The sequence below is a fragment of the Lissotriton vulgaris genome, chromosome 7 (assembly GCF_964263255.1).
Source record: "Lissotriton vulgaris chromosome 7, aLisVul1.2, whole genome shotgun sequence".
Taxonomy (NCBI): Eukaryota; Metazoa; Chordata; class Amphibia; order Caudata; family Salamandridae; genus Lissotriton; species Lissotriton vulgaris.
In genome coordinates, this window is record NC_141695.1 from 905,469,686 (window position 1) to 905,494,680 (window position 24,995).

General features: G+C 48.4%; 1 protein-coding gene across 2 annotated transcripts in view; it reads right to left on the reverse strand.

Moving 5' to 3' along the window:
* The window catches only part of DELE1 (DAP3 binding cell death enhancer 1), an 87,067-nt gene that overhangs the window by 37,071 nt on the left and 25,001 nt on the right, over nt 1–24,995 (reverse strand). The window contains exons 4-6 of one of the 2 annotated variants that reach the window (XM_086931349.1): nt 14,807–14,951; nt 8,629–8,793; nt 7,316–7,395 (exon numbers count right to left, since the gene is read on the reverse strand). In XM_086931349.1, the coding sequence (XP_086787475.1) occupies nt 7,316–7,395; nt 8,629–8,793; nt 14,807–14,951 (390 nt within the window). The remainder of the gene's footprint in view (nt 1–7,315; nt 7,396–8,628; nt 8,794–14,806; nt 14,952–24,995) is intronic. The other variant, XM_086931350.1, reaches the window with a different exon arrangement.

Sequence of the window (24,995 nt, forward strand, 5' to 3'; positions counted from 1 at the left end):
TCATTAAGAGAATCGTGTAGGGATTGGGAGGGGGAAGGCTTGAGCGTCACTGTCTGAAGAGGACAAACTCATACACTGTGGCGAAGATTTCCCTGGGTTGGTTTTCAGCAGAAAGAATTTTACCAGAGAAATAGCTGGTCTTGGCGTTGAGAATGGCCTTTTTATAATCATTTAAGGTGGCAGTATACTGTGATTTTAGCGTCGGGCAGTAGACGCGTCTCCAGGCGCGCTCTTCTCGGCGGACTGCCAGTTTTTTCCCTTTGAGGTCAATGCTGAACCATTTATTAGCATCATGGGCGCGTCTAATTCTGACGCACCTAAGGGGGGCTACTTGATCACAGGCACTGAACAGCCATTTGTTGATAGAATCTGCTTGGGATGACAGAGTTGAATCCTCAAGTGCAGGGCAGGATGCTAGAAGGGAGGAGCAGAGAGAAGGGACATCTACTTTGCTCCAATTGTGGGCCCAGGTGTTCCTGGGAAAAGTTTTTTTTTTTGCTAAACTTAGATCAAGAAAAAAAGAAATCAAATAGTGGTCGGACCAGAGGCAGGGAGTGACAATGGGGGCAGGGACGGGAATGTTGAGTGACCAAATTTGGTCTAATATGTGACCTTGGGTATGGGTAGGAATATGAACATGGGATAGAAAGTTCAGATTAAGAAGAAGTTCAGTGAATTCTTTAGACATAGCATCCTCCGCCAGGTCAGCAGGCCAGAAGTTGAAGTCCCCGAGCACCAGGACAGAGGAATTATTTACTGCTAGAGTAGCTAGCAACTCCTGGATGGCCGGGAGGAAGTGAGGCATTTGTTGGGGGGGACGGTATATTAAAACACAAGTGACAGGGACTTGAAAGGAGGCAGATCGCACCACCAAGCAGTCTACCGCCATGATAGATGGAGAAGGTAATAACTGGAAGTGGAGACCAGAGCGGATAATCAAGGCAACCCCTCCTCCTGCCTTCCCTGCAAGCCGGTCGGCACGTAAGGCATAATAGGAAGAGGGGAGAGCTGCTAATAGGTTAGGCAGGGAGTCAGGGCAAAACTAAGTTTCTGTAAGGAACAGAAGATCCGGTTTGTGTGTATCCAAAAAAATAAATAAATCAAGGTAATGTTTAACTGCGGATCTAGTGTTCAACAAAAAAGCTGAAATGGTAGGCGAAAGGACAGCTGAGGGGGAGGGGCCTGTGTCAGTAGTGCGGGGGCAGAGTAAAGAAGGTCAGTTAAAAGGAAAGGAAGGCGTAGGGTTGGCTCGGACAAGGCCATTGTTAGCAATATGAGCCAGAGTTACGATGTTAAGCTTCCAGGGGCCTTGGTAGGAGCAGAGGAGTTCGAAGGAGTAGGTGATAAAAGGGGCATGGTGAGGAGCCCAGGGCCCCGGCCGGCCGCAGACGGGCTTACCTTAGGTGCACCTTCACCGGCGCACTGTAGTCACACTTTGCATATGTGGGCTACGCATATGCACTTCAGTGCTGTGCTTTCACGCAGACACATACACCTCTCCCATTGTAGAATTGCCCACATGCACCAGATCGCATGTTGCCTATAGATCAACACCACGGTCTCATGTTGACCACATGCACTTTGCAACTTTGGACTGGAAACATCAGAGCATGAGCAGCTATAAAAAAATGTAAACAGGTACATTACCAAAATGAGCAGCCCAAAGGTCATCCCATTTGCATTTATTGACAGCACAGCACTGTCCGCTCCAATAAAATGGGTGCTGCACCATAGACAATGGAAAGACGGCCTATGTATTACCATCTTTATTGCGTACAATGAACTTGCACATCACTGTTTCACTTTCGGGGATGTGCTCAATGAAAAGGGCAGCCCTCTTGGAACTGGAGCACATCAGCAATAAAGTACACCACATACGTTTTATGGGGTTGAAACATTGACAAATGTACTAGAGGACTGATTTTACTTATGATACATGTAGGAAAGTGCCCCTTTTTGTCATGGTCACCCCCAAATTTTGCCATTGATACTGATGTTTTTAGAACTGATGTGCACTGAGTCCCTGCTAACCAGGTCCTAGTGCCCTTTCTCTAAAACAAGATAAAAGAATCACACAATTGGCACACCCTAGTAAGTGATACCCCTGGGACAGGGTATGGGTAACAAAGAGGGTCTCTAAGTGCTGCAGCTTGTATTATACCACCCCAAGGGAACCCCTGCAAATTACATGCAGCCTGCCATTGCAGACTGTGTGTCATGGTGCAAAACATGAATGAAAACACGACATGCCACACTCACTGTGTGCCATGACAAAGTCGCTGCTTAGAATATATGTAAGTCACCCCTACAGCAGGCCTTTTATCCCTAAGGAAGGGTGCATTATATTACATGTGAGGGTATATCTGCATGAGCAGATATGCCCGTGTGCTGTATAGTCCAAGTAGTAGATAGTACAAGTGAACAGGGAAGCCATCTTAAGTATATGCACTGGTCATTCAAGTTCCCCAGCTAAATGATGGCCTCACTGAAACCTATGGTGTTTGGTATCAAACACCTGGTCTTAATAAATCTGTACTGTTGCCAGTACAAGATTTATTATGACATGAACCCAGAGGACACCTTAGAGGTGCCCCCTGAAAAACCTACCACTATCTAGTGTGCTGGCCGACTGGTCTTGTCCAGCCTGCCACCACAGACATGTTTCTGACCCCTGTAGGTGAAAGCCAACGCTCCTGGAGGACAAAAACAATGCCTGTGCCGAAGGAAGGTGTCCATACCGCCCCCAGGAGGATGGTTAGTGATTTAGCATATCAAAGTCAGGTGCTTCAAAGCCCCTACTGCCTTTGATATGTGACCCGGGCTTTCACCTGACCTGGGAGTTGCCACCCCTTCCCTGAAGCCTGTTTGGCATCAGAGCAGGCGTGTTTCCACGAAAGAAGGGTTCCGCCGCTTTGTTTTTGATGGAATTAGGAACTCGGGAACAGGGTTATGCCCACTCCTCACAGGAAGCAGCCATAGGGGGTGTAGTGAACCTAAGGGTTAGTAGCCCATTGGCTACTCCCCTTAACACCCCTAAATTCAGTATTTAGATACCCCCCCCCCGACACCAGAAACTCAGATTCACCTGAATAAAGAAGAAGGCCAAAGAAGAGCCGAATGCAAGAACTGTGGATTAGCTATGGACTTGGTGCCAAACCATGCCTGCTTGCTTCTGTCTCGACAATTACAAAGACCCAACTTGTCCTGCAGCTTTGGACCCTCTAAAAGCCTCTGAGGGCTGACAGCAATCCGTCAACTAGTCAGCATCTCCCTTGAGGTGGAGGAGTCACTTCCCTACAGCCTGCGGGCACCAACCGCATTATCTGATTAATTGATCTGCTGACCACCGGGTCCATCGGATTAGCAGCCGTCCAGGAGGTGGTCACCATGCTCCATGAGGTCAGATCAGTCTCCCCACCCAGTTTTGCAACACAAGGACCCCCAGGAGCTGCCCTGCACCAATACCCAGTATACCGGACACCTTGCAGCAGCCAAGGCTTGTTCAGAATCCAGCCCGGACACCAAGACCGACCTACCAACGAGGAACGTCAGCATCACATAGATATTAAATGGATTGGACAGAGAGGGTTAAAGTGGCACCAATTGATGCCATTGTTTAAATCCTTTTTACATCTCCAACACCATGATCTCATAATTGTCCACTGTGGTGGTAATGATCTAGGCACTTTGACTGGGGTAGGTCTGGAAATGCTTATGCTTATGAAGGACACCTTTTGTAGGAACTGATGCCACTTTTCCCCCCAAACTGCCTTTGTCTATTCTAACATATGCCAAAGGCAGAAATGGAACTGGTCCAATCAAGTTTGTCCACAGATTGAGAAAGCTAGTAAACATGTCAATACAGCGGTTTCTGCTTTTCTCCGAGATTATAGGATGGGGTCCATTTACCACAACAATCTACGTTTCAATATGGATGGTATCTATAGGATTGTGGGAGGAGCCTCAGCAGGTAGATGCGTCCTGCTGAGGCTCCGCGATCGGGCTCTCATACTGCCCGCTTCCTGGCGTCGCCCCGACCTGTACTGACATCAGCCAGGTGACGGAACGCATGCAGCACTAGGAGATGCCACAAAATCATACCTGGGCGCGCTCCCAACAACAGAACGAGGAGAATTGGGCTGCATGCTTCCGGTGGCAAGATGGCGCCCGCCAGGGCTCTGGGAGTCCGGACCGGTGCCTCGAGCTTTACACCAGGAGCAGCACACGGGCACTTGTATACGGCCGCAGCGGAGGAGTGGCGGCACTCCGACTCTACCATTCCCTGACGCGAGTACTGGAAAGCACACGCGGAGGCAGGTAGCGGCGATCGGTGACGGCCCGCCATTTTAGCTGTCCTAATCTCTACCTCGTCGCTCCACAGCCCCGCAATCACATCGAGCATGGTCGTAACGCCACCCATCCTTCAGCGGCGTTCTGGGAGCTGGAGAGTCGATTGCTGCCCCTAACACCGCATTGAAGCACGAAATAGCCCCCGATCGGCAACAATCGCCTGACTCCAAAATGGCGTCCAGTGTTGTTAACGGCCGACGGAGCCGATCCTGAATATCTGGAGACTCCTGGGGGTGTATAGCACCATCTGGACAGAGGTGAGCAGCGGACCACGCGCTTCCAGGGACAAACCTAAAGGGAATTTCTCTCTCTGCAGCAAGGGCATAATAAACACACGATGGTAAACACACAACCGTTGCAGCGGACTGCCTTTCTCCCCCCGGACTTGCTGGCTATGGCAGCACTCTTCCTGGACTTTAAGACCTCTGGACTTTCAGACCTCTGGACTGGACCATCTTCTGGACTTTTGGACCTCTGTGCTCCCCACCATTTTATTTTTATGACTCACTTCTGCCTCTACCTTTCTCCTCCGCCTTTTTAGCGATCTCTGACCTCCCCCCTCTGTCCTTGTGACCTCTCTATTGTCTCTCCTGCTGCCTCTGACACAGTCCTCGCTGTCTTACTTGTTACTATCTGCTTCCCTCTCTGGTTTGTCTCACTTTCCTGCCCTTCTCTGTCCCTCCCTTGGTGCTGTGACTGTATATCCAGTCATATCCCCTCCCTATATATATATATATAGAGATAACTCTAATCACTAGTATATGCAGTAGACCGGTGCGCTCTCTTCCATTTCTATGTGACTCTTAAAGTATATCCATGTCTATCCCCTCCCTTTGTATATTGAGAAATCCAATCACTAGTATATGCAGGAGACCTTTTTACTATCTTAGAGTATCGCCTCCTTGTGTGACTTTACATCTTGTTCATTTGCAATTTTTTTCCGTGTGTATCCTTCTTTTGTAACGCATGTAATCCTAAATACTTATGTTTCTCAACTGGTGCTTATGTAAAGCGCTCTGACACCTTCGGGTAAAGTTCGCGCTATAGAAAATCGCATAAATAAATAAAAAATAAATAAAATATAGGAGAGATGGTGTACATTTTACAGATGAGGGTAACAGAGTCTTCCTCATGAACTTTAGACTCTGCCTCGGTACTTACTTGTAGGTACCAAAATCTGTCAAACACAACGGCTCTTTTTAGAGCCACCCAAGATCTAAACACATAAGCTTGATGTATATCTGAAAAATATTTTTTTGTTTTTGCTTGGATGCGTGCTCCCAACGAGATAGGGGCCGCGCACCCAACGCGAGAGATATCGTGCAGCCAACGGGTGCACACCAGGGAGCCGAGCTGAGCGCCGCGCTGGATGCCAGACTCCTAGTTTAACCGTAAAAAAGAAATAGCACCCATCACTAATTTCTATTCTCCCAGGGATAACGTTGGGGACCGTGGTGGAGCCCCAATAACCCCACGGTCCCAGATGGCTCCCCGCATCCTTCGGGAGCCAGCATTGCTTTTCCACATAGGGAGCTGCTAACATGCAGCTCCCCGTGTGGACAGGCAAAATGGTTTTCATTTTGAAAGAGAGAGCAGGTTTCCCTGCTCTCTCTTTCAAAATCCAAACCAAGTTTGTTACGACAAGGCGGGAGCCTCGGCTCTCGCCCTGCCATAGCAAACAGCAGTGTCCCAGGGGGGCACCCCGGGACACTGCAGGAGCCGGCCCTGGGGGGTGGCGGTCCCCAGGGCCCTCGAGGGCTCCAGGAGGGGGCCACGCGGCCCCCACTCCCACAACATAAAAAGCCCCGGGGAGGTGGTCCCCGGGGCTGGGGAGGGGGGTCTTTGAGCCCCCCTCAACCATTTTTGAGAAAGCCCCAGGGGGTAGCGGTCCCTGGAGCTGGGGGCCTTTGAGCCCCCCTAGACATTTATTTTGCTGGGGGGGGGGGGGGGGTGTTGGTTGAGCACACCCCACACTTTTATGTTGTAGCCCCTCTGGGCCCCCCATAAAATTTTAAACTTTTGCCCCCGGGATTTGGCCCCGCTGGGGGCTAATTATCAAAGCCCGCACTTCGTTTTATTCATTTTTTTCGACAGGATCCGCGCACCCTGCGCATATTTCACTGCTTAAATTTTTTTTTTTTTTTTTTAACATTTACGTCCTTGAGGGACCCCCTAAAAAGGTTTAGAGGGTCAAGGTATTTTTACCCTGCCCCCTTTATATTTTTTTCAAACTAGTTCCATTGATTTCTTCAGCCTCGCTTCTACTGAGGCACAGAATGGCTGCCAACACTTCCTGGTTTGGAGTGTTGACAGACAGTTGACAGCCAATTAACATGCAGCTCATGATCGGGAGGGTGCGCTCAGGGTACGCGGATCAAGCGCGGCTATAGATATATCTGCGATTTTCATTTTCTAAAGAACTACTGAACGGATTTACACCATTTAAGCAAAAGGCACGACTCTGAACCAAGGTCTACCTTTCTGCCAAATGTGGTGTAATTCAGTTCAGCAGTTCGGGCTGTAGCTGCGACTAAAGGTCCCTATGGAAAATTGCATGGGGAAAACACGTTTTGGGACCCCCCCCTTTTTTCTCTGCCCCAGCTTCACGAATCACCCAGAGACTTTCAGGATAGGAGCGGACCGGGCCACTAGTTATGAACATTTTTGGAAGATTGGTCAACCAACCCCAAAGTTATTCCAAATAGAATGTTGCGGATTTCCTATGGATAATAGGTCCTAACTATCTACTGGCGACCGCCAGTAGGATAGATATGTATGTATTTTGTGTGTGTGTGTATATATATATATATATATATATATATATATATATATACATACATATACATATATATATATACACACATATACACACACACACACATATATATATATACATACACACACACACACACACGCACACACGCATTAGCCACACACCTCACAGTTTTGCTTTACCAAAACACACCTCACAGGACTGCCTACTCCCAGTGTCTTCTGATTCGGACCAACTGTTGGAGGTGCTGCGACTGGTAAAGTCCAATCCTTCTGAAAAAGAACAAAATAGCCCGGATGTCTGATCACTTGTAAACAAATATAGGAAAAACATAACTGCAGCTTATTTAGTGCTTACACGTTGCCGTCCCTCCTTCATGTCCTAAACCCCCAAATGGTGGTCAGCTTAATTTTCATTTAAACACAAGGTGCACTGAATACCTGTTCTGTACACTTAAAATATTCTGCTAAGATGATTGCTTTTAGATTTTTTCATTGTAAGCGTTACTGGTTTAACAATTCATTATTTTGTGTGTATCATTTGTTTTTTATCTTCTTTCTTGAGGGGGAGGTTACCACTGGCACCTTTTCCATTCTTACTCCTCCCACTTTTGCCCTTTTTTTAATTACCATTTTTCTTCTTATGCTTTTGCATATTCAGCCCCTTTATTTTTTGCTCTCGTAGTGCTACTTTGTCTCTAACACTGCGTCCCTTTTTGCAGTTTCGAAGTGAAAAATGGTTTCTCATAGTAATCAGATTGACTCTGCTTTTTTATACTAATCCACTGCAAAGACGTTATTGTGTAATGTATTTGCATTTAACATCACATTACACGGGCGCATTCGTTTTATGTCCCCTATACACCACACATTAACTTGTACATTAGTTTTATTATGTCCCCTATACAATCTCCAGAGTTTAGGCTTTCTCACGGACCTACACGTCAGGAAGGCCCTTACGGATTTCTTCTTTGTAATCGACATCCCAATGAGGAGTTAGTCTACAGAGATTGAAATAATAATCCATTGAGGGCTTCACAGAACGATCATAACTTTTCTGTCACAGATAAAGAAGATGGGCAGTGTGACCCATCTTCAATTTACTCATTCCAAAGGTGATAACAGTTTCACCCCTAAAGGTAAAAACCATCCCATGTCCCACTAAAGACATATTTCTCAATTACATTTACTGACCCTTTGGTTTACCTTCCCCTTCCAGAAAGCACTTCAAAAGTGAACCCCTATGTACTACCTCAAGCATGGATTAACAATGAGAGACAGACACCCGTCTCTGACTCCCGCAAGTTCTTACACTTGGGAAGCTCAAAATCAAAATGGAACTGTTATCATGGAAGAGATTTTCAACTAGACTTCAAAATGTGCACTTCAAACCCAGCTCTATCCCCGACCGAATGAACGCTTTGCTGCATAACAAAACAGGACACGCCATTATCCCACTGTTTGACACGCTACACAATGCACACAGGGCCGTCCAAGGACTGTTACCTTCTTCTGAAGGATAAGGATCAGAGTCTTGGCTCTCGGTATGTGCTGATCCCCCAGGAGATGGAGGTCTCGATGACACGTCATAAGACCGGTCTAGAGTCTCAGACTGATGCTCCCCGAGATGGATCCCTCTAGTTTCATTCGGCAAAATGTACCACTTGGGTGCTGAAAGAACAGAAATGTAGGTGAGCCGGGGCCAGCTCTCATGTCAACAGCTTTTGGAGCACTTATTCAAGTTATAAAAGAGTAAAGAACTGTAAGGTTCTGAGCAACACTCCACGGGGTTTGTAAGAGGGTTTAATTGCCTTGCAGCCATTTAAAGCTATTTGCAGTCCATTATAAAACATTCAGGATACTAGAAAAACAAGCATTTACAATGCAATGGTTTCGCCTTTGTTAAAGTTAGAGCTATTGGCATTGCTCTTGACATTATTTTTATTTATGTATTTTTTAACATAAATAAATGGCATTGTCATTTACAATGCCACTAGCTTTATCTCTCGCAAATGACACACACAGAGCCCCCCCCACACACACAGCCACACAAAGCTCCCCACACACACAGCCGCACAAAGCTCCCCACACACACAGCCACACAAAGCTCCCCACACACACAGCCACACAAAGCTCCCCACACACACAGCCACACAGAGCCCTCCACACACACCCACATGGCACAAGCAGGCAACAGGGGCACACTGAGGCACAAGCAGGCAACAGGGGCACACGGACGCACAAGCAGGCAACAGGGGCACACTGAGGCACAAGCAGGCAACAGGGGCACACGGAGGCACAAGCAGGCAACAGGGGCACACGGAGGCACAAGCAGGCAACAGGGGCACAAGCAGGCAACAAGGGCACACGGAGGCACAAGCAGGCAACAGGGGCACACGGAGGCACAAGCAGGCAACAGGGGCGCACAAGCAGGCAACAGGGGCACGAAAACTGAGGCACAAGCAGGCGACAGGGGCACACGGAGGCACAAGCAGGCAACAGGGGCACACGGAGGCACAAGCAGGCAACAGGGGCCCACATGTCAGCTGTTGGTTTATATAGCTGGATGCAAGAACAGAAAGCACAGCAAAAACCAAAATACTGGTTGGGTGATACAACCCCCCGCCCCCCAACCTCCAACTTTTTTTTCATGCCACTTAAAACTTTGAGCTGCAGATACAGGAAAGCCTGAACACACTGACTGCAAAGGGGCATCTTCAGAAAGTGCGGGTAAATGACAACATGAACTACGAGCTTAGCAGGCCACCCAGGGAGATGGCATATAGAGATGAACTACAGAGAGCTTAGAGGTCACCTACAGACTCTGCGTGCAGCATAGGAATTGAAACAAACAAATCAGAAGGTAATCTCGAGACCAGCTGCAGAAGAATCACAACCACCTAGCCCGCAGGAGTCATGATTAGAGACTGTTAGAAGAAGGTGGTGCCGTGGTACCTGTAGCTTAGTTCACCTCCAGAGACTGCAGCCAGAGTAGGAGGAGGATATTCCACCCATACAGCTGGAGGTCATCTCTAAAGATGGCCTGCAATGAAGGCGCTGAAACCCACATAGTGACAATGAATCAACCTCAGGGAGAAAACTAACTTCCAGAGGCTAGAAAGCTACCTCAAAAGACTGCTAGCAGAAAAGGGGCAGAACTCGCCTACAGCTCAGAATATTAGCTTCAAAGGACACACACAGCCACACAAAGCTCCCCACACACACAGCCGCACAAAGCTCCCCACACACACAGCCGCACAAAGCTCCCCACACACACAGCCACACAAAGCTCCCCACACACACAGCCACACAGAGCCCTCCACACACACCCACATGGCACAAGCAGGCAACAGGGGCACACTGAGGCACAAGCAGGCAACAGGGGCACACGGACGCACAAGCAGGCAACAGGGGCACACTGAGGCACAAGCAGGCAACAGGGGCACACGGAGGCACAAGCAGGCAACAGGGGCACACGGAGGCACAAGCAGGCAACAGGGGCACAAGCAGGCAACAAGGGCACACGGAGGCACAAGCAGGCAACAGGGGCACACGGAGGCACAAGCAGGCAACAGGGGCGCACAAGCAGGCAACAGGGGCACGAAAACTGAGGCACACGGAGGCACAAGCAGGCAACAGGGGCACACGGAGGCACAAGCAGGCAACAGGGGCCCACATGTCAGCTGTTGGTTTATATAGCTGGATGCAAGAACAGAAAGCACAGCAAAAACCAAAATACTGGTTGGGTGATACAACCCCCCGCACCCCAACCTCCAACTATAGAGATAAATATTTGAAGGTGCATCCTACACATATAACATACAGATATTGTAGTGTCTCCTGCATGGTTTACACACCCAGTCATGTCTAGGCACTCACTGTATGGAGGGACTGATACGGTCTACGTCTCATATGAAATCAGACTCACGTAACTTACCGAGGTTGTAGTGCCTCATGCTTCGGCTACATAACAAATCACATCAAGGCACTAGTATTGTAGGCATGTACCACAGCCACTTAGAAACGTGAGTTGTCGCCGCATAATGGGTGCCCATTTGCACTGCGCTACGGACAGGCATCTCTTGACGGTTTGACCCAGGGACTACACACATACACGAGCAGGTAAAGCAGTGTACACAGACACATTCTTGGAGGAACAGCGAAGTGTGCGTGCGCGGAAGGGGGGTGCTCACACGCCGCTGCCGGTAAATGCTGTATGTCCGGATGAAGCTGTGAGTGGGGAATTTAAACTGCATCCCTGACCTTTAGAACGTGCCACCTTCCAGGAAGGGAAGCCAGTCTCGAGTCATGGGCAGTACGGCAAGAAGGGTTTGTGGGACTGGGGTCACAGTACACAAAGTCGGGTACAATGCCACTACTCACTATGCAGCGATCACCTACACTAAAGGCACACACGGAAGCTGATGGCATTCGGCCACCATCCAGGCATTACTAATGCCCATCCAGGGGCTGGCAGCCCAGCTCTGCGTCAGTATGGTGGTACCTCACCGGCGGCACAAGGCAGGGGGCACTGCTCCTACTGTAGGACCAGTCGAAAACATTTCAGTCCTTAGCTTATGGCTGGGAGTAATGCCCCAGGGCACGAAGTTTATCCCTTCAACATGTTCCAGCTGGCATCAATGTGCCGCTCCCTTGGTCTGGGGCTCCTAAGCCGGTCCCCCTCGATCGGGCTGTTGTTCCCACCCTCAGTGCGGATCCGAGTCGTTACCCCTCTTCAAACTATATGGCTGGCTTGCCCCGAAGACCGCTGTAGGGGTGGCCTCCTCGCCATCCCTGCCCCACAGGTAGTATTACTGCCCCCTCCGTAGGGGTTACCTGGCGCTCCGAAGTATGTGTGTAGTTGTTATGAAGTGTCACTCACACGGTGTAGATCTCTCACCACTCACTGCCCCCTCCCGCCCTCGGATCTCTACCTGCCCCGGCTCACCTTGTCCTGCTTGGCCGGCTCCGGAGGGGGCGACGTCGGGGTCGTCTTGTTGGCTGCTGCGGGGCCAGGTGATGGGGCCCAAGGGGACACCGGGGGTGCCGCCTTCTCCGCCTCCACTTTAATGAGCCGGCGGTTGGGGGACAGGAACCTGCCGTCCGGGGCCCCCCCGGGGGCGGACGGGTCGGCGCGCCCCCCCCGGAGCGCTGCTGTAAGGGTCCTCAAAGTCCCGCTCCTTCTGCAGCTTGTAGGCGCTGACGATGTCCGGCTGCGGGGCGGGGGTGACGACGGCGGGCTCGCGGGGGCCCCCCGGGAGCGGCTGTCGGTAGTCCGGACGGGGCGGCGCCGGGGGCACGGGTTTGGCGCTGCTCTTGAAGCCCAGGTGCTCCTTGAGCCAGCGGGCCATGCCGGCAGTGCATTGCTGTCCCGTGCTGTGGGCCTGCGGGGGCCCCGGCTGGGCCGCGGGGCTCTGCGGGGAGGCGGGCACGGAGGAGCGGGGCGCCGGGGCTCCGCTCAGCAGCATGTGAGCGGCGGCTCTGCCGAGCAGGAAGCGGAGACATGTGGGTCTGGAGCCCGGGATCGCGGGGATAGAGTCAGGGCAGGGCGTCCTCTGGCGGCCGCGAGCGGTACTGCGGCGAGCGACCGAAGGGCTTATGTGATGGGATGAGGGCCAGTGTGGCACAAGGAGGGAGCGGGGGTATGCCTTGCAGTGGTGCCAGAGAGAGGCGGGCTGCATAGGGGGAAACACATCAATCCGCCAGACAGCCCCCCGCGTCCCCACCGAGACTCGAACCCGGCTCACGAGCTCCCCCCATAACCAACACCAAACCCCAACCACCATGACAACAGTCTGCATGCCTTAAGTTTACACAAAACAACCTGTATCACAAATGGAAAAGCAGCATGTCGACCAGGGCACAGACGGACACCTTCACTCTAATCAGGCACGGAGAAATCAATAACGCAATGCCGCGCATCCCCACTGAGACTCAAACCTGGATCCCCAGATCCGCGGACGACCGCCCCGACTGCCAGGCCACACTCTCCCCAAAAACCAACCCCAATTGGAGGTACACACTGCACACGCAAATGAAAGGTGTCGTGAGAGGCAGTGGCCACTCCGTCCACGGTACAGAACAAATTCAGTCATCAAAACGATAGCGGTCCTCCATAAGCACAACGCGCAGAAACCGGTCGTCATAAAAACACATCGCCATTGTACATTTCCTGTACAAGGCCCCCCGTGACCGTCCGTGGACAAATCCAATCTCAGCTCGTCGTACTAAATGCACCATGGTCTCCCTCCAAATGCCGACACCCTCTCACACACGACAACGCTCGCAGACAACAAGACCAATGCATAAAAGACACCCAAAGCCTGGCTCTCCTCACAAGGCTCGAGTCCCTGCCACTCCCGCGGGGGACGGTGCCCCACCGGCTGGCGCCCCCAGTGGCCACCGGGGTGAGTCCAGCCTCGGCCGCTCCACCTTGAATGCACGTCAACGGCGTCACAGATTCACAGCCAGCTCCGCACCGCAACCTCGCTGCGCAGCCAACTCCACAACATCAGAGCCTCCCGAGCCACGGCAAAGCACCCCCACGACCCAGGCATGCATCACCCCGATGAACACGGCCCGACCATCATCCCGTGTGCGCTCCCCCTCGGCGCCCCAGGCCACACAAAATGCCGCTCATTTCCGCTCTTTGCCTCCACCGCTCTATGCCCCTCTACCACCAAAACGCCCGCAAGCGGGCTCACGAACCAGCACTCACCGCCAAACACGTCGAAGGGAAAAAACCCCGACGCAAGACCAACGTGGCAGCATACACAGGACGACCAAAACAGCAACGGGCAGTCACACGCTCAGGGTCCAGGCAGGGGAGGGCGAGTGTCAGCGCGAGCAGCGGTCGCAAACAAAACAAGCGGGAGGGGGCGGGAAAGGAGAGGAGAGACGCTGACGACGGAAGGCGGGTGCCGGCAATGCCGGACCAGACACGGGGGCGTTCCCGGCGTCGCGTGACGTCGGCAAAAGCCAAAGAATGTCGGGAACGCCCCCGTGTCTGGTCCGGCATTGACGGACAGGCCCCTCGTCCAATGGCAAGGCTCCGTTTACGGAGCCAGCCAATCAAGGACGAGGGCCGAACAAAGCCACCTTACAGTTCTCAACAGGATTTCGCCTGCGCCGAAAAGATGCGCAGAGCGCATCCTTCGGCGAGGCGAAACCTAAAAAGGTATCTGTAACACTGTCAAACAACACCAGTTTACTGGTGCACTATTTTCCGGGACGAAAAAGTGGCCAACTACTGAAAGCATGAGGTGAAGGTTGTAGGAATGTTAGTGAAGGAGGCTTTAAGTGCCTAGAGATGTTTGACATGGGGTGCACTGCATTCATGTTCTCATGATACAAGGTTTATAATTTCTGCCTGAAGAACGGCGAGAAGAGGTATAAATGCTTAAAACCACGGCATGCATTGCCACTGTGGGCAGAAGGTTTCTACAAGGAAGTGGACACACCTCTCCTCTGCACCCCCCAAGGGTGAGGAAATGGGTCAAATATTATGGCTCTTATCGCAGCCACTTGGCTAATTAGCCTTTTCCAAAGAATAACTAGTCGCGGGAAATAGAATTACGTCACGTCGTTTGCTTCCGGACTAGAGAAACAAGACCATCTGTGGCACAGCAAATTCTCTCGCACACACATTCATCTCAAGCATCCTCAGAGTAGATCTGCTACTTACAGTGTCCCTGGTAGCGAAGGACAGATGCTACCAAACCATCCAAACACGCCGGCCAGAAACTCCTCTCTTTTGTAGCTGGGTTTGGCGTAGAATCTGGCGATGTGATCTGTTTGGAGAGGTGAAGGAAAGCTGCTGCCACTGCACCCTGTCAGAAACAGACAAACAGCAAGATTAAGACAATCCATCGAGCTAACATCCCTGTCACAAACCTGCCTGCTGAAACTCAGGCATCTCTAAAAGTTAGAAAGCAAATTGCAGCTTAGTTTTGGCCTGGGCATGCATGCTCCGCTCCATCTGGAATTCCTACAGTATGAATTTGACCCTGAATGCAAAGGCCACATTTCCCACACAACAAGTGTTTTCTTGAGAAGCATAGAGCAAAGCAGCTGGAACTTAGCAATCAATTCAGCTGACGTAAAAATGTGTTTGGAAATAAAAATGTGTTTTGGGGAAATCCTAAACTGCGTGCTACCGGCTGCAAGTAACATCAGAAAACTAAATCCCTGCTTTAATCTTCATATAAAAACAGGCACAACAGAGCGGCTGTTCCATGTAAGGCAGAGAGGATCCCAATAATTCCAGAGTTTACTGCAGCTCGCCAATGCTTGGTTTGCACAAGTGAACATCGCCATCAGGTTGCAGGGAACTTTTATTAAACTATACATAGCTTACAGCGTTGCTCAATGCATAGTTAGTTTGTATTTGTATATGGTATTTATAGAGCGCTAACTGTCGCTCCGAAAGGAGCATCCTGGCGCTGATACAGTGTACAATACAATATTAAAACGTAGATTGCAGCCATTACAAAAAAGTCCGACATACTGTAGATCCAAGTTTTTAATTGTTTCCTAAAGTCATTCTCCTGAGCCAGAAGTCGAAGGTCTTAAGGCATGGCATTCCATGCCTTGGAGGCCAGAACGGTAAGTGTCTTACCTCCCTTGGTTTTATAATTAAATCTGGGGATGTTAATCGGAGAAGTGTGTCTCAATGATTAGAGCTCTGTTATCAAGGGGGGTTCTGTCCAAAAGGTGTGGCCGGGTAGGACAATTGTAATTATAAGAAAGAAGAAGACCCGGTCACTCGTTTGTTGGTTCTGCTCAATTTTTATTTAGGGCAGAATCTTGCACTCAGGTATTTAATCCTTCTGTGCAGTCTATATATTTTTTAAGGAAATTCAGGAAAAGTAAATGCAGTGATTTTTACAAATACTATGACTGTCCGAAGAATTACTTACTGTCCTGCACAAGGACACATGTATTTACATGTATTTACAAACACAATTTACACATCACTTAGAAAAACACAAAATTTTTTTTTACATTTAAATAATATATACAAGACAAACATTTGGGAGAATATGACTCATTAAGATTGAAAGAACCCTGTCCACATACTTTCTGTCAGACCACTAAAGCTGAATATTTTTTCTTTTTCTTTTGGCCTGATAGCGCAAGAGACTACTAGTGCAATCAATGTTCTATGTATTTATCAAAACACAAAAGCCTTATGCGCAAAAAAACATTCGGACTTAAGACGAATGAGGTTCAAGAGCCTGTAAGCCGACGCGTTTCTGAGCCTGTCTGTGTACTTGGCGGGCTCGTCTTCAGGGCTTTGGGCCTGGTTACCTACATGAGTACAAATATAGGGCATAGTAAGTTTTTAACCCTCTTTTATGCGTCACCAAAAACTGTTCAACTGACGTTGTTGTTACCTTTTAGTTGTGCAGTCTCTATTATCTGATCTTCAGATCGATTTCTTTTAGGGGACTCATTAACTTCTGTAATGGAAACAGTAACATGGTATGTTTCCCAAGGTTCTTATCTTTACGTTAGTGGTTTATTCTCAACCTTTTTTAGCACTCACGTGTTTAACAGCCAAGATGTTTTCGAGCAGGTTATCGGTCTCCGTTATGAGCGGTAATAGACGCTGGCGCTATAAAATCAACAGGGACGTTTTTAGTAATATGTCACTATCCTGTTTATCGCTACAAACATCTTAGCGCTGTAACACTAGCAGCGGATCATTGGGCACTTACTTTTTGTGTTTTCAGCGGGCGCGGAGCGCCGTATTTCTTTGTATGGGGACGCCACCTCTTGTTAGTCTGTAACCCTCGGCGCTGTAAGTTTAAGCGGATGCGGTATTTTAGTATGGGATTTTCACTATTATGGGCATTCAGTTTCCACAATACAAAAATAAAGCACCTACTTGCACGATGTAGACGTCGAGTCTATATTGGAGGGGGCGTTGCTCAACTTCTAGTTTGTTTACGGTGGATGCGGTTAGCGCTGTAATCAATTAATAAAGCGGAGATTTAGGATTACGTTTTAACGAGTGTTAAACCATTTAATATTTAACGCATATGCTCGTTTACCTGTGGATGAGTCGCTAGGCACTGCTGTTTACTCCAGAGTTCCTCAGATGAGAGAAAGGCTGAAAAAACGCGAGGGTTTGGAGTTTTTTATATCACCCAGTGCTTCTGGGACATGTAGTCCTAGAATTTCAAGATTGATTATTTGAGAGGTGGTCTGTGCCGCCTACGGCCCAGTTATTGGTTTTGGCTTTCTGTATGTTCATTCAGTCCTTCATTCACGCAGTCATATTTCAGAATTAGATATGCCTCCCTTTTTGCTAATAGTGCTTCTACACTACCTCCTCTTGCAGGGACTTGAATCTTTGATAATACTGACCACTTTAATTCTTTCTCAGTGTGGCCTGAATCGATGCAATGTTGGACCATTGGGGCATTTAGAACTTTTTGTTTAATCCTAGATCTGTGTTGGGTCAGTCTTTGTGACACTGTTTGTGTGGTTTTCCCTATGTAAAGTTTGTCACATGGACAAATGATGTTATGTTATGTTATGTTATGTTATTTATTTGTTAGAGCGCAAACAGCTGCCCCAGCAACGGAGTGTCCCGGCGCTGACCTAACCAGTACCAGAGGGGAGGGGGGAACCAACAGCGGAATTAGATGACAGAGAAGAGATGGGTCTTAAGTACTTTTCGGAAAGCGATCAGATTGGTTTGGGCACGGATGTGCGGAGGTAGGGAGTTCCATAACTTAGCTCCTAGGACTTTGAAGGAACGTCCACCCTGTCTACAGAGCTTAGTTCGGGGGACCATCACGAGGTGTTGTCCCAGAGAACGCAAGTTGCGCTGGGGCGTGTATGGTATCAGAAGTGGGCGCAGGAGTTCGGGGCAATCGGATTTGAGAATTTTAAAAGCCGTGGTCAGGGTTTTAAATTGGATCCGAGATTCCACTGGCAGCCAGTGCAAATTGCGAATGGTGGCTCTGGCAGAGCACCTGCGTGGGAGACCAACCACTGCTCTGGCGGCCGAGTTCTGGATACGCTGCAGTCTTGCTAGTTCAGCTTTGTTTGCCCCCAAGAGTAAGACATTGGCATAATCCAGCCGGGCAAGAATCATGGCTTGCATAATGAGTTGACGGGTTTTGGAGTCAAAGAATCCAAGTATGGGGTTGAGGCTCCTCATGAGACCCACACACGTGGCTGCCACTTTCTTTGTGTGGGACTGAAAGTTAAGTGAGGGGTCGAGCCAGACTCCTAGGTTTTTGACGACTTCTTTTGGCACGGGGGTGGGGCCAAGTACAGAGGGCCACCAATGATGGTTCCAAAGGGTGGGGTTTTTTCCCAGGAGGAGGACCTCCGTTTTCCCGGCGTTTAGCTGCAGGCAGTTGAGTGTCATCCACTGTGCGACTGCTGCGAGGCCATCTCTGAATTTGGTTGCCGAAGGTGAAGGACCTTCTGAAAGTGTGATGACCAGCTGTGTGTCGTCAGCGTATGACACCAGCGTCAGGTCCCACTCTTTAGCTACCACTGCGAGAGGCTGAACGTATAGGTTAAATAAGGATGGGCTGAGCGCCGACCCCTGGGGGACTCCTTGCCCGATGGAGTGGGGTTGAGAGATGTAGGGGGGGGCTGAGACTTGAAAGGACCTGTCCTTTAAGAAGGACTGGAACCATTCAAGGGCTAATTCGCCAATCCCAATGGCCTCAAGTCGTTTCAGCAAGATGTTGTGTGAGACCGTGTCAAAGGCCGCGCTGAGATCCAACAGGATCAGCGCGGCACTTTGACCGGCGTCTAGGATACCTCGAAGGTGCTCCGTAGTGGTCAGCAGAGCCGACTCAGTGCTGTGACCTGGTCTGAAGCCGTTTTGGGAAGGGTCCAGGACATGGTTTTGCTGCATGTGATGGGATAGTATTTTGTTGACGTGAGCTTCAGCCAGTTTTGACGCCCAGGGGAGCAGGGAAATAGGTCGGAAATTTTCTGGCTTATTGGGGTCCAGTGTGGGTTTTTTAATGATGGGTGAAACCCACGCAGATTTCCAACAAGTGGGGACCACCGCTGAGGAAAAGGAGAGGTTGAGTAGTTTGGCAAGCGGGGGGAGAAAGAAGTCAAGTGATTCCAAGAATTTGGACGGTCGCATGGGGTCTGCTGGGGAACCAGACTTGACCTGTCTACATAGTTTAGCGAGGTCGTCTAGTGATATGTCGGGTATTCTTAGCAGTTTTGATGTCTCTGCCGTCGAATGGGGGGTGCTAGTGGGCGTAGCATCGTCCTGTGGAAAGGACGCGTAGATCTTCCTCACCTTTTCAGTGAAAAAGGTGGCAAGGTCCTCGCATTGTTTCAGGGAGGTGATGCAGGAGCCTGGATTGGGGATTTTCTGGAGGTTTTGGACTAGTTTGAAGATGGTTTTGGTGGGGTTGGAGCTGCATTCGATTTCCTTTGCGTAGAAAGAGGCTCGAGTAGTGCGAATCGCCTTGTGGTAGGTGCGAAGTTTAGATAGGTAGAGGGTTTTGTTAGTGTCTAAGTATTCTTTCCTCCACTCGCGTTCGGCTTTTTTGCACTCTTTCCGTAACATTTTGAGTGAGTCATTGTACCATGGGTTAGAGGGGGAACTGCGGGTTTTAGTCAATTTGGGCGGAATTAAGGCATCAAGCCCTGTGACTATCCATTCGTGGAAGGCGGCGTAAACTGTATTAATATCCCTATTCTCATCGGGGGGTGGAATTCACCTAGATGGTTGATGAGGTCTCCGGAGATGAGTTTGTGCCATGGTCGTTTGTGGCTGGAGTTGGCCGTGGCTTTGGGGGGCGTTTTTTTTGCCATAATAGTTAATTTAACAAGAAAGTGATCAGTCCAGCCCATGGGTTCAGGGGGATCAGCCGTGACTTCCGATAGATTCGAGAAAACGGGATCCAGTATGTGCCCAGCAGTGTGGGTGGGGGAGTGAACCAAGGGGTTTAACTGCAAGGCCGTGATGTCGGCTAGCAGGTTTTTGATAGTGGGGTCAGAGGTGGAGTCGAAGTGGAGATTGAGGTCACCCAAGATGGTAAAGTTGGGGGAGGAGACTGCCAAGGTGTGAGCAAGTTCCAAGAGTTCTTCAATAAACCTGGCGGAGGGGCCAGGAGGCCGATAGATGTAAAGGCCAGAGAGAGTGAATTGCGGGCAAGTGGCAATCTTGAAGCGTGCGCATTCGCAGCCCCAGATTTCTTCTTTGGTGAAGGAGCAGTTGTATGTGGTTCGGTACACAACGGCTATTCCACCGCCTCTAGAGTCTCTGTTAACCAGTTTCATAGAGAAACCGTTAGGCAGCGTGAGATTTAAAATGCTGGTTTGGTCGTTATGGAGCCAGGTTTCACATATGAATAGAATATCTGGATTTTCGTCCATAATGAGTGTTGACTTCTGCATGGTGCTTTACGAGAGATCTAACATTCAGTTGCAGAACCCGGAGGGTTAAACCGCATTTTTGCTCTTGCAGTTTGTGAATTCCACGTGGGTCCATTTAACATTATGATGTTCAAATGTGGTGCCTTCAATGGTATTTATGCACGAGATGCAATTACCACACTTGTGGTGTCCTTTGACCGGGTCTAATTTCCACAATGTGGGTAAATCGCTTTTTGGTCTCTGGGTACCCAAATCCGCTCGAATTATTTGTTGCCCTATGCTTTTACTCTTCGAGCGGATTTGGGTACCCAGAGACCAAAAAGCGATTTACCCACATTGTGGAAATTAGACCCGGTCAAAGGACACCACAAGTGTGGTAATTGCACCTCGTGCATAAATACCATTGAAGGCACCACATTTGAACATCATAATGTTAAATGGACCCACGTGGAATTCACAAACTGCAAGAGCAAAAATGTGGTTTATGTAATCATTTGTCCATGTGACAAACTTTACATAGGGAAAACCACACAAACAGTGTCACAAAGACTGACCCAACACAGATCTAGGATTAAACAAAAAGTTCTAAATGCCCCAATGGTCCAACATTGCATCGATTCAGGCCACACTGAGAAAGAATTAAAGTGGTCAGTATTATCAAAGATTCAAGTCCCTGCAAGAGGAGGTAGTGTAGAAGCACTATTAGCAAAAAGGGAGGCATATCTAATTCTGAAATATGACTGCGTGAATGATGGACTGAATGAACATACAGAAAGCCAAAACCAATAACTGGGCCGTAGGCGGCACAGACCACCTCTCAAATAATCAATCTTGAAATTCTAGGACTACATGTCCCAGAAGCACTGGGTGATATAAAAAACTCCAAACCCTCGCGTTTTTTCAGCCTTTCTCTCATCTGAGGAACTCTGGAGTAAACAGCAGTGCCTAGCGACTCATCCACAGGTAAACAAGCATATGCGTTAAATATTAAATGGTTTAACACTCGTTAAAACGTAATCCTAAATCTCCGCTTTATTAATTGATTACAGCGCTAACCGCATCCACCGTAAACAAACTAGAAGTTGAGCAACGCCCCCTCCAATATAGACTCGACGTCTACATCGTGCAAGTAGGTGCTTTATTTTTGTATTGTGGAAACTGAATGCCCATAATAGTGAAAATCCCATACTAAAATACCGCATCCGCTTAAACTTACAGCGCCGAGGGTTACAGACTAACAAGAGGTGGCGTCCCCATACAAAGAAATACGGCGCTCCGCGCCCGCTGAAAACACAAAAAGTAAGTGCCCAATGATCCGCTGCTAGTGTTACAGCGCTAAGATGTTTGTAGCGATAAACAGGATAGTGACATATTACTAAAAACGTCCCTGTTGATTTTATAGCGCCAGCGTCTATTACCGCTCATAACGGAGACCGATAACCTGCTCGAAAACATCTTGGCTGTTAAACACGTGAGTGCTAAAAAAGGTTGAGAATAAACCACTAACGTAAAGATAAGAACCTTGGGAAACATACCATGTTACTGTTTCCATTACAGAAGTTAATGAGTCCCCTAAAAGAAATCGATCTGAAGATCAGATAATAGAGACTGCACAACTAAAAGGTAACAACAACGTCAGTTGAACAGTTTTTGGTGACGCATAAAAGAGGGTTAAAAACTTACTATGCCCTATATTTGTACTCATGTAGGTACCCAGCCCCAAAGCCCTGAAGACGAGCCCGCCAAGTACACAGACAGGCTCAGAAACGCGTCGGCTTACAGGCTCTTGAACCTCATTCGTCTTAAGTCCGAATGTTTTTTTGCGCATAAGGCTTTTGTGTTTTGATAAATACATAGAACATTGATTGCACTAGTAGTCTCTTGCGCTATCAGGCCAAAAGAAAAAGAAAAAATATTCAGCTTTAGTGGTCTGACAGAAAGTATGTGGACAGGGTTCTTTCAATCTTAATGAGTCATATTCTCCCAAATGTTTGTCTTGTATATATTATTTAAATGTAAAAAAAAAATTTGTGTTTTTCTAAGTGATGTGTAAATTGTGTTTGTAAATACATGTAAATACATGTGTCCTTGTGCAGGACAGTAAGTAATTCTTCGGACAGTCATAGTATTTGTAAAAATCACTGCATTTACTTTTCCTGAATTTCCTTAAAAAATATATAGACTGCACAGAAGGATTAAATACCTGAGTGCAAGATTCTGCCCTAAATAAAAATTGAGCAGAACCAACAAACGAGTGACCGGGTCTTCTTCTTTCAATGATTAGAGCGGCAGCCCCTGATGCAGAGGTCTAGCCCGGGACCAGGGTTCAATTCCCCGCCTCGGCGGGTCTTGAGCTCAAAATTCCACGGACCTGATAATTCTCGCCTCTGTGCCTATTCCAATCATGGAGTCCCACTCTGCAACTCTGGGCAATAGCTTGCTTAATCTCCACAACGGCCCCCACAACGCTAAGGATGCCTGGCCTCCACCTTGGGGGTGCCCAGGAGTGGACGCCTCACAGGGAAAGCCAGAATGGGTTCCACAGCGGTATTCGTACAAGCGCCTCGAGACCCTTGCGGGTGAGTAGTGCGCTATACAAGTATCAATTTACATAATTAGGTTGCCGCCTGCCGACCTCAGGCATCTTGAAGGGTTATAGCGAGCAAAACGTGTCGCAAGATACTTTGGACCGGTCTTATTTAAAGCTCTGAAAGAGGTCAACAAGATCTTAAATAAGATTCTCTTATGTAGTGGCAGCCAATGTAAGGTCTTAAGCGCAGGGGTAGCCGAGGATCTTCTGGGTAATTTAAGTACCAATCTCACTGCTGCGTATTGGACACTCTGAAGTTTTTTTAGCGTGGATTTTTTCACCCCGGCCATCAAGCCGTTGCGATAATCCAAACACGATAGTATCAAGGCCACTGCCACCGTCTTTCTGGAATCAGTGGGCAGAAACTCGAAAAACTTCTTTAGAGATTTAATGATACTAAAGCAGCTTCCTGCTGTGTTCCTTACATGCTGGTCGAAGGAGAGAGGAGTCAAATAGAACCCCCAAATTTCTTGCGGTTTCCACTGACTGGGGTGGAGCAGGTGAGTCCTCAGACCACCAATCCTTGGGACAGAAATGTACATCTTTTCACAGAGATAAAATCTCTGTTTTATTGGCATTACATTTTAAATGGTTGGTGTTCATCCATCGGAAAACCTCCATCAGACAGCTCTTGAAGTTTTGTTCCATATTGATGGAATTTTTATCCATAGATACCACTAACTGAGTGTCATCAGCGTATGATGTGACAAGTATCCCGTGTGACTCGATTAGTGCAATAAGGGGGACCATGTAAATGTTGAATAATAAAGGGCCTAAGATGGAACCCTGCGGGACCCCAGATGGAACTTTTTTTTCGTTGGATAAAAAAGGGCCCAAGGAGACTGTTTGAGATCTGTCAGTCAAAAAGGATATTATCCATGCCAAGGCAACTTCTGTTATGCCTATACTTCTCAGTCTGTCAAACAGGATTTCGTGCGAGATGGTGTCGAACGCTGCCGTGAGGTCCAACAAAATCAAGACAGCGTTTTTGCCCTCATCCTGCAAGAATTTAATAGAATCAGTGAGCTCGATGAAGGGCAGTTTCAGTCGAATGTTTAGGTCGAAAACCTGACTGTTGAGGATGTAAAATATTCTGAGTATCAACAAAAAAATTCAATTCTTGGTATACTATCTGCTCTGTTATTTTACCCAAGACAGGGAGGAGGGATATTGGTCGAAGATTGGATAGACCCGTGGTAGACTTGTTGGATTTCTTCATTAAAGGCTTCACAATTGCTTTTTTCCAATCAGGAGGGACCACTCCAGAGCTGAGTGAGGCATTAACTATCGCATTGATAGTAGGATTAATTACATCAATTATCTGGTGAAGTGTTTGAGGAGGGCATGAATCAGGGGGGCTCCTGATTTACAAGCCAAGATGACTTCACTGGTTTGCATAAGAGAAGCCGATTGAAAGGCACTCGGGGTGTATAGCTTGTTTTGCCCCGGCCTTAGATGGCTATTATCGGAGGAGGAACTGGGAAATCTCTCTGTATTCGCTCAATTTTCTCCTCGAAATATGGGCAAACTGGTTGCAGAAGACTGCTGAGGGTGGAATTTGCTGCTCTAGAGCTTTTGGATGCGTGAAGGACTTCACTATAGAGAAGACCGTTCTTTGCTTCTGCTCTGCCTCTTAATAGCATTGATGTAGTAGTCCCTTTTGGCCAGCTTAATACTGGCCAAAAGTTTCAACAAGGTAACTGCAATGCAGACACTACCAAGATAGTGTAAACAAGGTACAAATGTGCCTTTGCATTACTGCGCCAAAGCAAACCCATTTTGACTCCAATTATGCATCCTGAATAATTATGCTTCCATGTTCACTGTATTTCCTGAAAGTCAAATAAGCTGGTTCAGTTCATCAAAGATCACTATAAGGTATAAGCCTCTCCACAGGCAAATACATGTA